Source organism: Ambystoma mexicanum, chromosome 9 (genome assembly GCF_040938575.1).
Source record: "Ambystoma mexicanum isolate Mex_15411 chromosome 9, UKY_AmexF1_1, whole genome shotgun sequence".
NCBI lineage: Eukaryota > Metazoa > Chordata > Amphibia > Caudata > Ambystomatidae > Ambystoma > Ambystoma mexicanum.
In genome coordinates this window covers 973,676,984-973,695,134 of record NC_090931.1, presented here as the reverse complement: position 1 = coordinate 973,695,134, position 18,151 = coordinate 973,676,984, and the positions used below count along the sequence as shown (strand labels likewise).

The following is an 18,151-nucleotide window of genomic DNA, read 5'->3' as shown; positions in this document are numbered from 1 at the left end:
CTTTCTCTTCGTTCCGAAGTTGGACTTTGGATACTGGTCTTGATTTATTCAGAACAAATGCCCTAACGTGAGAATTAAAAATACCTTCACTCTCAGTGATGATTCTTTCAGTCTCTGCTGCCCCACGCTCCACTCAGAAGTCGAGTTTTGCGTCTAGAATTTCTGCCTTTGACGAATTCCACCCACATTCATTTTGGGGATTATCATCAGTCACTCTGCCCTGAGGAAGACGGTTCTCTAAAGAGGCCCCACAGGTGGCCCGCCAAAACGTAACAGTGGTCTCTTCTTTTTGAAATTCTTATTTGTTTCCTACTACATCACCTTTGTTTGGGACCCTGACTTCTGCACCAGAATAATGTGAAATGTTTACGTAGGCAGACCTGTACTATTGCATTCATATATTTCTGCACAATCGGCAGACTTGTACTATAAAGAAGTTGAAATTTGTTGTCTTCATGCACTTGTCTTAGGCATATTCATGTATTTGTTCAAAGCATAACATTTCATGTATATGCTGCAATCTAACTAAAAGGATTTTTTGTGTATTTGTTAAATGTATTCACCTTTGTGTAATAATAAAACATTGTAATATATTTTTTCAATAAGTTGTGTTGGATGTGATTTCACATTGCTTTGTGTTTTTCTTGGCCATCCTGGGAAGTTTCAAGTTCGGATATCCATTTGTTGGATACCAAGTCAATTAGAATTAGTAGCTTTCTCTGAATTTATTTTTCACAGCTTATGTATTTCTTTGTGAACTCATCGTCATTATCAGAACATTTTTCCCCTGTACAGCTGGCAGAAAAGCCTTCAGCGCTAGTCTGATTGATCTCAGCTCTAACAGGTTGATATGTAGTCTGGACTCCGATGGAGACCAACGACCGCCGATGGTCAAGTCGTTGGCATGGGCTCCCCACCCCGTGAGTGAGGCATCTGTGACTACTGTTATCTCCGGCCATGGTTGCCAATACAGTTCTCCTTTCAAGATGTTCTCCTGGCAGGCCCACCACTGAAGGTCTCCAGCCACCTTGTCGGGAACCTGAAGGAGATCTGTAATTCTCCCTGAGAATTGCGACCACTGAGTTCTTAGTGCCCAGTGAAGAGATCTCATTCTCAGGCGAGCCTCTGGCACAAGGAAGATGCAGGATGCCATGAGGCCTAGCAACCTCAAAAAGTCGAAGGCTGGGAGACGTTGGACATTTTGAAACTTGGTGACGATCTGCAGAATATCTTGAGCCCTCACCTCTGGTGGCAAGGCTTTTCCCAGGGAAGTGTTCAGAACCGCTCCAATGAACTGGAGTCTCTGTGATGATATCATCTGTGACTTCTTTAAATTGAGGAAGAAGCCCAATTTGTGAAGGAAGTGGCAAACAATCTAGCTGGATCTGAGCTTGTTCCGGAGATACAGCTCTGATCAGCCAATCGTCCAGGCAGGGGTAGACGTGAATCCCTTCCCTCCTTAGACTTGCAGCCACTACCGACATTAGCTTGGTGAAGACCCTTGGGGCGGAGGTCAGCCCAAATGGCAGAACTCAAAATTGATAATGAGAGTCGCCAATTGCGAAGCTCAGGTATTTCCTGTGTTTGAGATGGATTGGCAAATGGAAATAAGCATCCTGAAGGTCCAGAGATACCAGCCAGTCCTGGAGCTGGAGGGCCTGAAGGATCTGAGAAAGAGTTACCATCTTGAACTTGTCCTTCCTGAGGAACTTGTTCAATTCTCGTAAATCCAAGATAGGTCTCAGTCCTCCATCCTTCTTCGGTATTAGGAAGTCAGCGAGTACCAGCCCTTGTTCCTCTCCGCTACAGGTACCGGTTCTATGGCACCTTTCTCCAGCAGGTCTTCAATTTCCTGCAAGAGGAGCGGATCTGGAACTTTCCGAGAGCTGTTCCCCGGTGGATGACTGAGGAATGTGTAGAAAAGGCAGGCAGTAACCTTGGGCAACTGTCTCCAATGCCTAAGCATCTGACGTAATAGCCTGCCATTCCGTCAAATGTTGAGTTAGCCTGCCCCCTACTGGTGTCTTGTGAAGGGAGCCCTCAGAGTGATTTAGAGGCGGCTGATGCAGGTGCCAAGAGTAAAGAGGCACCTGCTGCTGCTGCAGCTTTTGTATTTTTACCCCGTCCACCTCGGGTGAATCTTTTTTGACCTCTTTGAACTGACTGTCCTCTGTCTTTTACCAATGCGGAATAAAAGCGAAAGGACTTACCTTTCCAAGAGGTTCCTGAGGGTCAATATGGCGTTTGACGGATTGCAGGTCCCAGGGATTTTGCTGCTGCTTTGGATGTCTGTAACTTTGCTAGGCTGTCATCCGCCTTCTTACCAAACAAAGACGAGCCGTCAAAGGGCATATTTAAAAGTCTGGCTTGTACATCTGGAGCAAACCCAGACTTTCGCAACCACGCAAATCTGCACGTTGTAGTACTTGCCGCCATGGCCCTACTGATGCTGTCAGCAGAATTAATGCCAGTTTGAAGGGATTTGCACATTGCGTCTTTACCATCCTTATTGATGTTCAGAAACGCTTCCCTTTCTTCTCCCTCTGGGAGGCAAGCAGCCGCTGATGAAGCACACTCTCAAAGTGTATGGCTGAACCTTGCGAGCGTACAAGTAGCATTAATAGATTTCAACACCATGCTACATGCAGAAAAAACCTTCTTAGCCATAGAGTCGTATCTTTTGTCATCGCTGTCCTGTGGAACAGTAGGGTATGCCGATCTACTGCCTGATGCAGTTGCTGCTTGAACAACCAGACTCTCTGGAGTTGGATGTTTAGACAAAAATTCAGGGTCAGTAGTAGATACCCTATATTTGGCTGATAACTTTTTGTTAACCGCCCGGATAACCTCAGGAGTTTCCCAGTTAGCCAATATCGTTCTTTGTAATGCAGCGTGAAATGGAACCACAGGATCTTCCTGTGGGCCTTTAACTAAAATGTCTATAAGGTCATCCTGTTGGAATGCAGGTGAAGGAGTACCCCAACCCATGAATTCTATAATTCTTGCCATTAAAATTCTGTAAGGGGTCTCAGCATGTTCCCCTGGGGCTGGTCTGGCAAATTCTATTTCTGGGGAATTATCTAACCCACTTGCCTCATGTAGGGATTCTCGAAGGTCCTTCAACCTATTTTCCTCAGAGGTAAATTCCTCTGGTTCTGGTGTTGCAGATCTCTGCAACCCAAAGGGTCTTTCCTGATCCGAATCCTCCCATTCCTCATAAATTGAAGACAAAGGTCTAAAATGATCAGACCTTGGAAATGGCTTAAATCCCATTTCCAGAGCAGAAGGGGCTAAATTTGTTAAAATTGGTTGGGAAAACGTCGACGTCTTTGACGCGGACGTTAAAGGCTTCGAAAACACAAAAAGGCATCGAGAAGATTGGAAGAGGCCTCGAAGAACTTGAGAGGATCGGGATCCTACTCGAGGTCGATGACCTCGAAGTCATGAAAGAGGCCCTGGGTATGACCACTGTGAGGGAGTGATGGCCGTGGGTTTGTTCTTTTACGGCGTCGACGTCGGCATCGTCGATCGACCTATGCGTCGATGAGCCCTTCGATAATGACGTTGATGACGCAGATTTATGTGTCGAAGGGACCTTCGATGATGGTGTCGATGGCACAGTGCCTTTGCTCGAGGGTTTGTGACGCTCTCTAGTAGTTTCTTTCACCGGGTGCAACGACTCGTGGTGTTTAGATTTTTCGGGTCTTTCACCCAGGGTATCACCCTCAGCTGTCTTCGAGGGGGTCGAGGCCACTTTCTCGAAGACGCTAAGCATCCTTTTACGGAATTCCTCCCACTCAGCCTGAGAGCTATGTTTTGTGGAGCAGCTGACTCTTTCCGGAGAAAAAGAAGAAGACGACGAGGAAGGGGATCTTCGACGTCTCTTACTTGAATGCTTGGATCTCGAAGAGTGGTGGGAACTGCTTCGAGACCTAGAACGAGAATGTTTCCTGTGTCGGCGAGGAGACGAATATCTCGACTCGGCTGAGGAAACTTTCGAAGGAGTTTTAACTGTCTTACCTCTCTCAAGCTTCCCCTTTATGCTCCTTCAAGGCTTTCGCTGTCATGGACATGCAGTCCTCGCACTCCAAACATTGGTGCTCCGATCCCAGGCACCACAAACAGATCTGTCAACGACATTTTCTTTCCACAGTCTTGACATTTTTTGAAGCCGGACCGTGGAGTCGTCGGTTCGGATGAGGAAGCCATCGAGTAAGAGTTGGTATTCTCGAGGAATAATTAAGAATATATTCTCTGACTAACGAACTGAGCAATGCGATTCCAAGGCCCATGAAGCGCGGAAAAACGGAACTGAGCAACAGACGCTGAGTGAGTCTATTTATACGCATGATGACGTCGGCGCCGATACAGAGGCTCGAGGGAAATCGACGCGCAGCGCCCACTACTGAAAAAAAAATTCCTAGGCCAGCAAGCTGGAGATGATCTATCAAGATAAAGAATACGTCGGAGGACACAATCCCTTCGAAATCTCTGTTTAACAGAACAGCGCTTTATGGACTATTTCTTAAAATGTCTACATGGTCCCTTTTCTAACCCAAATTTACCGGTGGCAGTGCTGGAACTCAGCAAACCAGCAAACAAAGTCAGCGATAACTGGCTCTCGTGTGGGCAGAACTAATGTCACTGTGGAAAATTACAGCCGAGCGGGGACAGGCAGCGCATTAAAAAAATCAGCAGCAAATCCATTCTTAAAAAAAGCCAGCCAAGTTGGAAGTTGGTGCCTTTTTAGAGCGAGTGACGACGCTCCCGTCCTTAAGGTTCTATGACCGTGTCTCGATGTTTCCAAAATCCTCACCAACAATAGTAGGAACACACTCTCCTAACTGCTACCTATGACACAAATAAATGTATTACCATTGCAAGCAAGAGTACCATGGTTGAGGTTAGAGAAAACCTGTCCCTGTGGTTTGGAGGATCCGATTCATTTTTTAACAGTTTGAAGGTTTACAATCCATATAAGGAAACGCTGGCTGAGGCAACATTTTAACCAGAATAATATAAAAACCTGCTCAGGGGCAATTAACTTTTTTATGAATACCAATGATGTAAAATGTTTCTCTGATGATGCCAATTTTATTAAGGAAGCTTTTAAAAAGTGTCAAATATTTTATGGAAAAAAGGAATCTAATATTATATGGTTGCTGTTGTATTACTGTGTTAATGGATGCACAGTCCGAACAAAATTCTTTCTCACTGTAACCCCCGAATAGCCATGATTGGATTCATAAACTCTGGGATTTTATGGCTTTGGAACGGGTTAGTTACTCTATCCAACAGGATTCTGCAGCGTTCTAGACAGAAAGGTGCCTGATTATCAACTACTTGAGAGCAGACTATATATTAACATTCTGTCCACAAAGATTAATACTCGTGGACATTATTCATGTACCGGATGCATAAGGGAGTGAACATTGTTGCACTGCGACACAATGACCTTCCTGGGGGTAGGAGGGTTGGAGCTGTGGTGTTTGGTTTGTTTAAATTTGAAAACTTAAGTAAAAAAATGTAAAGAAAATAAAACACCACGAAATCTGAGCCAGAAAGAAAGACACAAACAAAATGTTGTGGGTTGGGATATTTATACTTCCCAGTGTGTAGTTTCAATATGAATCATTTGAAAGGTACAGTTTACAGGATTTGCAACCACCAGAGGTAGAATCCCTTCTTGCATTAAAGACTATGGTGAGAAGGGGGGAACCGAGAAAATTCCAAGACACAGACTGAAATAGTACATTGTGAAAGTCCACAGTACCTTTAAATGGTGTCACTAAGAACAAACTTGTGACACTGTACCAGCTGACAAGATGCATGAGAATTATTAAAATTTTGCAAAGAGGTATGTTTATGCAGTGCTTGTAACACATGCTGGATTATCAGTACTACACAATTTAATTATTAACACACATCAGTCTGGCCCAAGGCAAGTTAGCAATGAATCTGAAAATATGCTAGAACCTTGCTCAAGAGGAGGAACCCCCTACAGGGGTTCATCAGGGTCATGGACCGCTTCGCAGACACAGCACGGCTTACATATTCTGGCTGACCAAACAATTAAAACCCAAACTCATTTCACAAAGATGATCAATGAAATACTGCCATAAAGGACTGGCTTTTGAACAACATAAAAAGATTTGTCATCATAGGTCTGGATGCTTGCACTGGAAATCTTCAAAACACCTTACAGTACGCACCTGCTGTGCTGAAGTTAGTTTATTTTGAGCTGATTTTATTACTATAGTCTCTTGTGGTATATCCCATGTCAGATACCTGTGGAACAAACAATACAATATGTTGTCAAGACAAATAGTTGGAAAACAAACATAATTGCAATATTTATGCATATCGAACATTCTGAAAAAGGGAATCCCCAAACAGAAATGTTTAAGACAATGGTACATTGGTACAGTGTATAAAATGCACCTAAAAGCAGTCACTGACTAGTGCAGTCCTTCACAAAAGGTTTATGTTAAAATAGAAGTTAAAAAAATGAAGTATGAATTCTCAATCTATTAGAAACAATACATAGCTTAGGCACTGTGTCATTAAGCTGACTGGACTCCATAATTTGCACTACTTCAATAGTAAAGGCCATAAGGATTTATTATGAACTTAATTGGACCATTGGCTAAAGAAAACATTACATTTGTCAAAACAACATAACGAGATAGATTCAATTTCTAAAAGAAGAAAGCAAGCGTCTCTAGGAAACTTTCCAAATCTGGCTCTCCAGGTTTCTACACAACACTCTCTGTCAAAGTTGAAGGGACCACTCCCTTCTCTCTTGGTCTTTCTTAAATCTTCCATCTTCGTCTGTGCCTTTTGTAGTTTTCATAATAATAATTTAGCATTATATAGCGCTAAGAACCCTCAGGTATCTGAGCGCTGCTTATTATTACCCATGGTTTGTGGTGCTCATTTATCGACCTCGGAAGGATGAAAGGCTGAGTTTGTCAATGCCGGGATTCGAACCTGCGTCAGCAGGCTCTGCACAGATGTCAAAGCGAGTGCTCTCCTAGCTGTGCTATCGGACCAGCTGTGGGGGAGACCTCCTCCTGTAGACCCAGGTCCCGAAGTCTGTCTCTGACTGACCTCCTTAAGGGGACACATCAGAGCTGAGCTCAAAGAGTCCCAGAGCGTTGCCCAGGCCAGAGGCAGTCCAAGATTTTGTAGTGACAGTCTCCATAGGCCCTTTGCCACCGCTCTGGCTCTGGGTCCTGGCTCTCTGGCCACTGATTCTCCCCTTGGATGCTTTGCCAAGTGCTCATTCTGAAGGAGACCTTTTATAGTCCTTTCTTAACCTTACCGCTCACACTGCATCCCTTCCAAGCTCAGCCCTTTGTAACTGGGCTCATATCTAAGCTTCTCTTTCCCTCAGTTGCCACAAACCTGTCCAGGCCAGACTCAGGGATTGTAGGCATGTTTCTAGTTGCATCTGACCAATGTGCAAGGCCTCTGAGACAAAGTCGACCCAGCCTATAAAAGGCTCATCTGCACTCTTGGAAGTGATACTCAACTGACGCATGTCCCTGTGATGCCAGCCCATGCATTACTCTTGTACTGCTTCCTGTGCACCGGCTCGCTGTCCTCATTTCCCTTGGCCTTATGCTCTGCTGAAACACAGCAGTTGCTGCAACACAGTGGGACCTCTCCATATTAAATCTGTACCTCTGCAAAAACCTTTGAAACTGTCAGCCACACTTTCTTATGCTGGGAATCACTTAAGGGGAGGGGTGATGCACATTTTGTGAAGATGTTTTAAAAGTTGCCATTGTATCAACTCAAAAGGTTGAATTAACGCCTCACTATGCCTACCCTTACGAGGATTTCTCTGCCTAAAATAAAATAAATTAAAATACTAAAAAAGGGTCCCTCACACTTAGACATACAATAACACAACAAGGTAATATATGGCAGTTCAAATACATCACATTTATCAGTTAGGTTCACAACCTGATAAATTTCTCCTTATAATCTTGGTTAATTCCACTTCCCCAGCTTTCAGCAGGTTTCTATTCAACAGTACCACAATAAGGAAATCCTGTCTTGTAGCAAAGCTCCACTTCAGTTCTTTTGGTCTATCTTGATAACAAAATGTTCCAACTTAAATTCAACCAATAGTTCACAAATGTTCAATAAGCTTTTCCTCATTCCACTCGTGACAAAAAAGCAAAAAAAAAAAAAACAAGGATTTCTCATAAGCCAAGAATACCTCCATGGGTCATTAGGGTCAACATAAATGTCTGTCAGTATACTTCTGCAACAGTCCACAGCTGCTTGTTTTAACTCTCCTGCCAGAACAGAATAAACTAACTACAGGTACGTTTGTGGTAAAGGTTATCTTCCAACAAATTAGCAATGTCGTTTGCTTCACAACCTCAAGTTTATATATTTTTTCTGGGAAAATAAGAAACGCATTGGTGCTGTTTGTTACACTTGTGATTGCCACACGATATGCAGGTTATCCTCCACTCCTCTTGAACACCTATCAGAAAGACAGCCTGTCGGTCATTTTTGTTTCTCCACTTCGCATTAACCAAATACTGACAATGGATCTTTTTCACTCTCACACTTCTTTGGTTTTGGCAATGTGGGTTTAAGCCAGTCTCTCTTACAACCTCCTTTACACATGGGCAATATGCTTTACACACACAAATTCCTAGTTGCCCTCTCTTGGCCTTGGCAATCGTGGTTCTATTTAACTTGTCTTGGTGTAAGTCTCTTTTGGCTTTAGCAACAGTGGTTTGCACTGGGTTTTCTGTTTATTGCCCTCTCCTGCTGGTGGCTTTTTATCTGACCCACACAGTTATAATCATACCCTTCTGGTCTGATAGGGAGGTTTTTATTCTGCCACTTGTTTCTTTGTAAATCAGTTTGGTTTGCAATAGAACAATTAGTCTGCTTTATATCAATTCAGTATTCAAAACAAGGTTTCCTTCCCCATTACACTTCTTTTGTACTTTTTCTATGCTTAAGGAACGCAGACTTGACTATCGCGTGGTTACGGAAGGCTCTGGTGTAACATTATATCAGTGAACTCATCGAGTCAGGCGTGCGCGTCCATTCGCCTCGCTGCCTCCCGGTCCTCTGCTTCTGTTTCCTTGCGCAGCCCAGGAGCCCCTCCTCAGCATCCCGCGCCACTCGATGAAGGATCTCTCCTTGGTCCTACGGCTCTCTGCTGCTCGCCTGCCACTGGAGCCCGACTGCAAATGGGGAAAACTTTCAAATTGCACGCTTCCCGCTGCGCAACCTCTGCAATCAAGGTCTTGAACAGCATAGACCCTCTCAGGCCTGGCATCCATTCAACACATGGCGGTGGTCCCTAGGGTTTCTGCTCTCTTCTAACTTTTGCTGCCACGTGAAGGCGTCGCAACTACTCCACCTCCTGCTACTGCTCTTCTCTTTGGCCGGCACCCGAGGAGACCTTTTATGCTTCTCAGTCTCCCTCAGGTGTGGGTCATGACTACCAATAGGCTGTACCTTGCAGTCTCGTGCCTCTGCAGCCCTCTTCCTCGTCCCAGTACTTTGGGAATTGTGGGACCTTTGAGTCCATAATGTCTAAATCGGCTTTTCTAATGCAAACATCAAGAGCAAGTTCAGTTCTTTCCTTATCTATATTCCCTAAAGGAGTATTATAAGGTTTAATGACAAATTTGACTTTAGAGAGGAATAAGGGTTTTCAAGGTCTAAATTGGTCATATTTAAAGACTCATCTTTATTATTCCCCTGTGTTTTATAAGAGTTTTCATCTCTATGAATGTTAGTGACTTCAAAGGGGGGTTTCTTATTCCCAATACATAACAGGTTATGATTGTTTTCACCTACATTCAGAGAGTTAGCTTGGGAAAATAACAGCTCTTTCTGACAGCAAGCCTTTGCATATTCCGGTATCAATGATACTTGCTCCTGGGAGGAAGATAAATACTGCGTCTCACCCAACAGAGTCCTCCTGATCACCTGTGGCCCTTCTCCTCGCAGGTGATTCTCCTGGCTAATACCACCCCAAGGGTCAGGAAGCGTCTGACTTTCCCTGGCCACCTGGGAGGCGACCTTAGGTGGGGTTTTTGTGAGGACTCCGTAGGATTCATTACAGTGACAAGCTTTTCATATGTATTCTCTTTGGTTTCTATCAATTAGTTACTTAAGGGGGCTGCAGCCCCAGGAGAACCAATGTAATGTGACCCCGGTATCCTTCACAGGGATGGTGGGGACGGCCAACCGACCCTCACCACATCATCTTGGGCCCAAAATCAGCCCGAGGTTGGAGGCATGCAAATTATTTGTTCACTCCAACCATTACTCCAAGGGCCAGGCAGGGTACTTTGTAACAGCACATTAAATTAATGTTAGGGATTTATAAAGCACAAACCTAGCTATGAAGCAACTTCTCGCTGTACATAGGCGATGCACCCACAGGTTACAGGTGGGAAGTGAAGGTAGCAAAACAGCGGGAACGGGTAAGGGGGAAAGGAAAAGGGAAAGAGCTTGGAGGGGGGGAAGCAGGGTTGAGTAGAGCAATTAGCAATTGGAAAATATTCTTTGGCGAGTTGTGTAGATGGAAGGGGTCAGTCTTATCACCTTTAGCAACTTGGCTGAGAGAAAGAGCGAGTATCAGGATAATGCCTACTTTTTCATTCTTTTCCTCTTGCAGTTCTCCGTATTAAGACAGTGTTGTGACTTTTAGTGTTGTGTCGGCTGCCAGAGATTGTAGGTTTCTCAGCCAGTTAGCACAGCTTTTTGGATATAAATGCTTTTTAAGTGATTCAGGCTGTCTTGAAAATGATATGAGCTTGAAGAGGTAGCCAGTGCAGCTTCTTAACAATGGAGGGGAGGTAGTTGAATTCAATTTTCTTAGTTATGTGATGAAGAGTGCTGCAGCGAGCTTGGCGGCTTTCAGGGGGACCAATGTGACATCTGGGATTCCAACAAGCACTTAACCGCCATCCAGGTTGAAGATGACCAGTGCTTGGACAACTGTAATGAAATTTGGGGAGGAATGAAAGTTTGATCTTGGCACAGGAGCACAAACTGGTAGTATGCTGTTCGGGTCCTCTTGGCAATGTTGTGAATAAAAGGTCATCATCTATGGTACAGCTGAGAGATTTTGCAACGCGCGAGATTTGAGGCATGAATCCATTTCCTGTCAGTCAATTTTGGACTTGTGCATGCTTGGTGGGGTTTCTCAAGAGAATTAATTTGGTCTTTGAGTTGAGCTTTAGACAGGCACTTGATATCATTGCTTGGGTTGATGGATGTCGCTGATGCAATTGATATGTAGGTAAAGCGGTCAGTCATCTGTGTATTGGCGTATCTTGATATCAGTGTTGGTGAGGCGTCCGACAGTTTCTATGTAGAGGCTGAGGAGGCCTAGAACTCTGCAGGTGACACTGTGGCACTGGGATTTTTGGGCCCATCTAGATGAGCTGTTCCCTTTTAAAAATAAAGGAGAGAAACCACTGCAGGACTGTTCTATCAAATCCCATGCACATTGCGAGGATTTTGTGAAGGCTCAATGGTCAACGGTATCAAAGGTGGCAGAGAGATTGTCAACGAGTAGGCAGGGGCTTCCTTTGTTGAGGATGTGCAGATAATCATTAATAACTTGGATGGAGGTGGTCTCTGTGCCACACTGTGGTTTGGAACCAGATTAGTAGTTGCATCGGACAAGACATTTCTGTCATGACCCACAGGATGCGCCCCTTTTGGTCTTCCTGGTCTTTATCGCAACGGGCCTTGCATTCCCTGACACTCCCAACATGGCCGTCCAGCGTGACACGCCTTCCGCGGTCTATACGTTGGACGTAACGTATTCTACTAATAGACCGCACCCCCGCGGCTCCGCGCGTCTCAATACTATTGCCAAGTATCAATCAGACGTGTGCTCCGTAGTTCGCTGTATTGCTTTCCTGTTTCCTAGCTTTTCTACTTCCGTTCCTTGCCCCTTTCCCTTTCCTCTTGCTTCCTGGACTCGTGCACCATCAGCACGTCTTCTTCGTTTCCCGGATTGCTGCATCCCGGAATCTTAAATGCACGCTGGAGTCGGAAGAGACTCGCTCAGCCTTATTCAAGTCCAGGTCTGTCCGCAAGAAGACACCGCCCAAGGAGTCCAGCAAGGATCGGTCTCAGGTGAGAAGGGGGAACTCCGTGACAATTTCAGTACTAAAAGAGCGATAACACCTGTGAGTTCTCAAATCAGCTAAAGGCAGATTTTTCTGTTGTGCATGCTTCCCATGCAAAGGTGAGCTGAGACTTGCAGTTCATGCAGTCTTTTTATGTGTCTTTTTATGTACCACTTTGCAAGGAAAGATTGAGAAGACGGTGGAAGCCATTAACATGTATTAGTGCTGAATTAGTCCAGCCCACACTGTTTTTGGAAATTGACAAGTGCTGGTACCTTCGATCACGTAGACAGCAGGGGACGTTTTCTCGAAAGGCCATGTATTGACCGTCACCAACTCAAGGTATAATTCAGTTCAACTTGAACATGCCTTGTAAGTAACCTCTCAGCTGGTGCAGTCCTTGTTCGTGGTCAGCCAGGACTGCAGCCCTGGTTGCCTTAGCTGTGTGTGTTTTATGTCAGTGAGGCTCACTCCAAGGGTCAAAAGAGCTTGTAAGGCAAGCCATCTTAGCAGCCTCATCTTTCTTAGGTTTATCTCTTCATAGCTCAATTATTCATGCTTATAAAATAATATTACCATCACATAGTGTGTGTGGGTGTTTGTTCACAATGCCATCACTCTAAAATTATCAAACAAAGCACTTGGCGACAAGAATGGGATTTTGGATGCAACACTTCTGGCCAAGCACAGGGGTTGTATACATTAGAGACCGAAAGCCACATCTCAGAGAGGGCTTTCATAGGTTCAGTGCCAGTCATGGTTGTTTTTGAGTCTGCTTGTTGTACCAATGTCATATTATTTGGGTGTCGAGAGAGAGCTTTTGCCGAGTTTACAGCCTGGTGCAGGGGTTAGGGGGTGAATGTGATGGGAGGCTGGGGATGGGCCCTCCCAGCCAGGGGTGCCAGATACAGATGAGGGGACCCTATTTCTGGTCACCCTCCCCAAGTGCCAGTGTGTTTTTGTGCAGTACGGAATTGCATCCCCCAAGGCCTGTGAACTAAAATGCGGTCAGAGTGTTCTCTTCTAATTTCAGAAATATGAAGCAAGAAGGTTAACTACCATAAAGAGGCGATGCCACAGAGCTGCATGCACAGACCTGTGAACAACCTGGCAAGAAAAAACAATCGCAGGAGGAACTCGATCCCTGCAACTACAAGCATACCATCCATTGTAAGCGCTGCAGCTAGAACAGAGACCAGAGATTCAGTTTCTACATGGCAGAGCATTCAGCCGCACATCAGCCAGAAATACCCAAACGGGAGTCCCCAGCAGGGCCCCTAAACCACTAGAGACTTAATAGAGGGGCAGAATGAAAGAGCAGTATTGTGGTGGAAGGAGGAGAGAGTAGTAACATTGAAGGGTGGACAGAGGAGAAATAGAGTGAAAGGAGTTAGTAGGAGAGTAGTGACAGAAGAACATCAGATGGGGAGAGGAAGACATTGGTGAGATAAAAAAAAGAGACAGTGCATGGCAGAGTGTCTGGAAGCCACATTTCGAGAACCTTACATAATTACTAACCATTGGATAGAGTAGGGACAGTCTAGGAAGTCCCTGAGGGAGTATAGACAGAAAGGTTTACAGCCTTAGGGTCATTATCTCCTGCAGAAGTCAGTACTTCGAGAATAGGGGTTAATAATCAGTGTTTAGCAACCTGGGGTTTAGAGATACCTGGGTTAGGGAGGGGGCCTTTACTAGACAAGAGGCACAGCCATAGGGCCCATTAAAATTTCAATAAAAACCGTTGAACCATCTCAAATACTTTCTTTGAGCCATCTGTGACAATATTTTGGAACTGTATATATTTATATAACTCAATCTTGAGGGCTATTTATTAAAACTGTTAGTCACAAAAATAATTGATAGAGAAGAATAGAAACGTAATTAAGATATTGTTGCTGAAGATTTATAGGTTGTAAAATAACGTGATCTTCAAAAGTGCAACGTTTTAAAAGAGCAAAAGGAAAAGTCTGAAGACAAGAAATAGGTTTATGTTAGAACTGGAAAGCCACAGAGGCTTATAGAGAAAGCAACCCAGAATGTGTATTTAGAAAAAGAGGTAGTATAAAATAGGAAATTGAAACAGATAAGAAATGCTGCACTTAACATTGATTTTAAGTTGTCATATGGGTTTAAATTAGTTAGAAAAGTTAGCAGAATATCTTTGTGTGTAGTTTTGTGCATCCCTTTGTCCATCTGCCCGGCTCCCTGCTGTGGGAGTGATGTCTATGAAGTGTTTTGAAGAAGTCAGAGAGAACACAGTTGATTGTTGTAGAGAACAGGCGATTAACCTATAGGGAAATCTAGAAATGTGTACTGGAGTAAAGCACTTGGATGCTAAAAAGTGTTATATGGTACAAAACGAAATTAGTGACATTTTGTTTCAGTCTGGATCGAAGTTTATAGGACATCATTGCAATAGTCAGTTGGCTCGGGTTTGTAGGATTGAAACGCAGAGTTTTATCTGACCAACTGGCTTTGGAAAAATAGCCCCCTATTATAGACTGATTTTGAAGATGGGTTGCTGAATAATGTGATTTATGTGTGAGATGTCTACAATCACACTGTCATGTGTCAAGTCAACCAGAATTGTGAATCCTTATGTTATGGCAAAAGTCATGTTGCATGTCACCGGATACATACTAACATGGACTTGTCTAAAGGGAGTATACGTGATCCTAGGGTTCCAAGTAAAGGTTAATGGAATTGATCAAGGGTTTCATCTCACTTGCTGCCAATTTGACAGGGCTGGGTATTTGAATGCTTTCGATATGGAAAATATTTATAACAGGTTATCTGCCATATGCTCTGGATTTGGAGCCTCAGTTAAGCTGTTGGATCATTGAGGACCTATGTCAGGGGCGTCCTTGAAAGACTTGGAAAAAGGGGTTGGGTTTAATTGGAGTTGGCAGAAATGCACTTAGGAGAATATTTTGGAAGCATTATTAAATGCTAATCCACGGCCAGTCAGCTAAGTGTATGATGATGCAGATTAGGTTGAATCAGATCAGCATGTATTGTTCTTCCAAATTGAGTGGGGAAGATGATCAGCAAGACAATGGAATAGAGACTTGAATGTACCCCCAGGGTATTTGGGTTAGGCCCCTTTTGTTTACTTTACAGAATGGTATAATTAAGGCTGCAGCAGAATTAGGCTGTACCCTGTACTCATTAGACCTGGGATGTCCTTTTGTGCTGCTTCCTGCGAGATTGAAAGAAACATGATGGGTTCCACAAACGTGTGTAGAATGGATAGTCAGACATACACTGCATACAAACAAATTTGTGAGCTGTGGAAACAGGGATGGGTTTGCCCACACAGGATGGCTTCTAGATCCCAGCATACACGAGATAGTTGGGGAATATTATTGATGCTGTATCAGATTATCTGTACAGAAAGGTTCTAAATCAAGTATGCATTATCACTAGCCATCCACTTTTGATTAATGGATTGAGCTGAGAGGTAGTCTGAATGCATTTTGTGCCAGAATTGTTGCCTTTTAGATTTAGCAATCCACACATTGTATAAGCATACCACCTGGGTTCATTCATAGAGTTCACAGAGACACTTGTAAGTTACTAATGTAATAAACTGGACTTTAAAACATGGGTCGATAACGCCTATTCTTTAAGCACTGAGGCAATTTGCTCAAGCTGCATGGGAACAGTTCAGAGAGGCAGCAAAATCCACATGGGCCACTGAATTAAAAATGTTTGATAGATGACAGTCAGATCTACTGAGCATATCAGTGCTTCAACACATCACCATTAGTGGGATATTTTACAGGATGCTCATCTTCGTCTACAACCCTAGTGAACCTTGCATTACATGCTTTGCTATGGTTATTCATGTGCTTTGACATACAGCTTATGCTTGTTACATATTTGTTTACACGTAAGGAAAAAGATCAAGTTGTTACTGCAGTGCACGCAGCACACTGTGAATAAGTGCAATATGGGACTGACACAGACAGCTGAGTTCTCAGGTGAACCAGCTATGACAAATATAAGAAAAAAAGGTAATTGGGAACCTCCTTCGGTTAAATGAGACAAAAAGAGGGTAAAGGCATTGGTATTACTATAGTCATGCCACAGTTGTCGCACCACCATACAGAAAAACACAAAATTGTATTGATAAATGTGATGCAGGCAACACAAGAGTAAATGACATGTCTAGGGAGAAGGATAGAGGCAGCCAGGGTGGGTGTCTCACTAAAGGCAGACTACATGAAGGTGTCACACAGGAACAGGGACAGGGACAGAGGAGACGATGGCTGGAGTTAGAAGTGATTAAGATCTGCAAGACAAAGAGTGCAAGTTAACAGCAACAACCAATCATCAGAAATGTAGGGCTACAAATGCTGCAAGACTATCAAAAACAAGGAAAGTAGCACCTGCATTCTAGGATTGCTAAGGAGAGAGGATAAATGAAGCACAGAATAAATTAATGGAAATATAGATAACTGTATTTTAGGCCAGGGAGGGCTATCAAGGTTCTTTGCCATAGAAATGGTCTACAGGGTCCTTTGCATAAAACCACAAACTGTTTCAGCGTCAAGGGCAGAAAGGGGCTGTACAGTATGCTGCAAATTGACAGAATCATCATAATTAAATTAATTCATTAATCTTTTAGAACATGCTTAATATCGGAAGCCAGTCTCCAAGCGTGGGAATGGGATTCAAGCCTGTGCTGCTCTGCGTTGTCTTGCTTCCAAGACAAACGTGTTGTCCCTAAGCTATCCTCCCGGCCAGGCATTAGGTTTTGCAAAACCAGGCTCTCCAGTTTCATGAATTGCACTCAAACACTCTAAAACTGGGAAAAACCTTCAACACAATTAAAACGCACAGCTGCAAGTTGTGTTATAGATTGTGAGACAGGCATGGTATCAAGAGAGACCCAGACACAAAAGTAACAGCTTGAAAAACTTTATTATCAAACTTTGTGGGGTTGGTGTAATGCCTACCTGGTTCTAACTCTAAGGGGATTTTTCCCTCAACTGATGCTTCTAAGGTCTGTCAATGTCCATAGGTCCAAAACCAAAGTTTGTCTGTGTGCAAACCCATGCTTGCCCTCACTTTCAAACCAAATTTGATAGGGGATTTTCTTAAAGGAAAAATGGTGACTCAAAAAAGAAAGGAAATGTAAACCACAGCTGGTTTGAGATAGTCTTACCAATAGGTATAGTTCTGCCAGTTCAAAATAGTTCAACTCAAAAGGGTTGCCCTTGGAACCTTCCACGCAGGGCTCTTGCCGTAAGTCAATAGAGTTCACAATGTTTCTGGGACTCTTGGGGTTCCCTTCCCCAAGCTTTGATCCTTCCAGTTTAAAAAAAAATCTTTTAAAAAACTGTTCCGTTTAGGCATCTCAGGCTTCCCTTCCCCATTAGTGGGACTCATAGGGTTCCCTTTCCAGGCCCCGAAGTTCAACTAACAAACAAAAATTTCTTCTGTTCAGGATGCAATGTTCAATATAAAATTCTTTAGTGGGGCAGTATCAGAGACTTTCGAGAACGCCAGGCTCTTGGCTCCTCCCAGGCACGACCACTCTGACCTCTATCCCCCCCTCATTATTCTCTGGTACCTTTCTCCTTTCTATGCCTCTTCCACTCAGTCCTTTCCATCTTACTTGCTTCCTGCACACCTTTTTCTGTCGTGCACACTTGAACCTTCTTTCCACCGTTCTGTGCCCTTTGCACATTTCTCCTTACTTTTCACCCTGATCTTTTGCACCCAATCTTGGCCGTTTTTCTGTGCTGCCATTGCACATTGCAGTCTTTCTTTACTTCCACGCACCTAGTGCACCTTTCCCGTCATTCTGCTTTGCTTTCTTTCACTGCTTTCCAACTTTCGCTTGCTTTTGTCCCGCTTACGCTTACCGGGCTCTTTAAACAGCGCTCCTGCTCCAGCCACCCACATGCTACTCGGTTTCTCCCTGTATCATTAGACTCACCAACACTAGCGCGGCGAGCAAGTCAAATGTGTTTCGGTCGAGGTTGGCCCAGCATCTTGGCACGCTG

At 43.9% G+C, this 18,151-nt stretch overlaps 1 protein-coding gene across 1 annotated transcript in view; it reads right to left on the bottom strand.

Moving 5' to 3' along the window:
- The window catches only part of DCAF17 (DDB1 and CUL4 associated factor 17), a 1,369,255-nt gene that overhangs the window by 977,712 nt on the left and 373,392 nt on the right, over positions 1-18,151 (bottom strand). Inside the window, exon 6 of the mRNA XM_069616196.1 lies at positions 6,213-6,288. Within this exon, the coding sequence (XP_069472297.1) occupies positions 6,213-6,288 (76 nt within the window). The remainder of the gene's footprint in view (positions 1-6,212; positions 6,289-18,151) is intronic.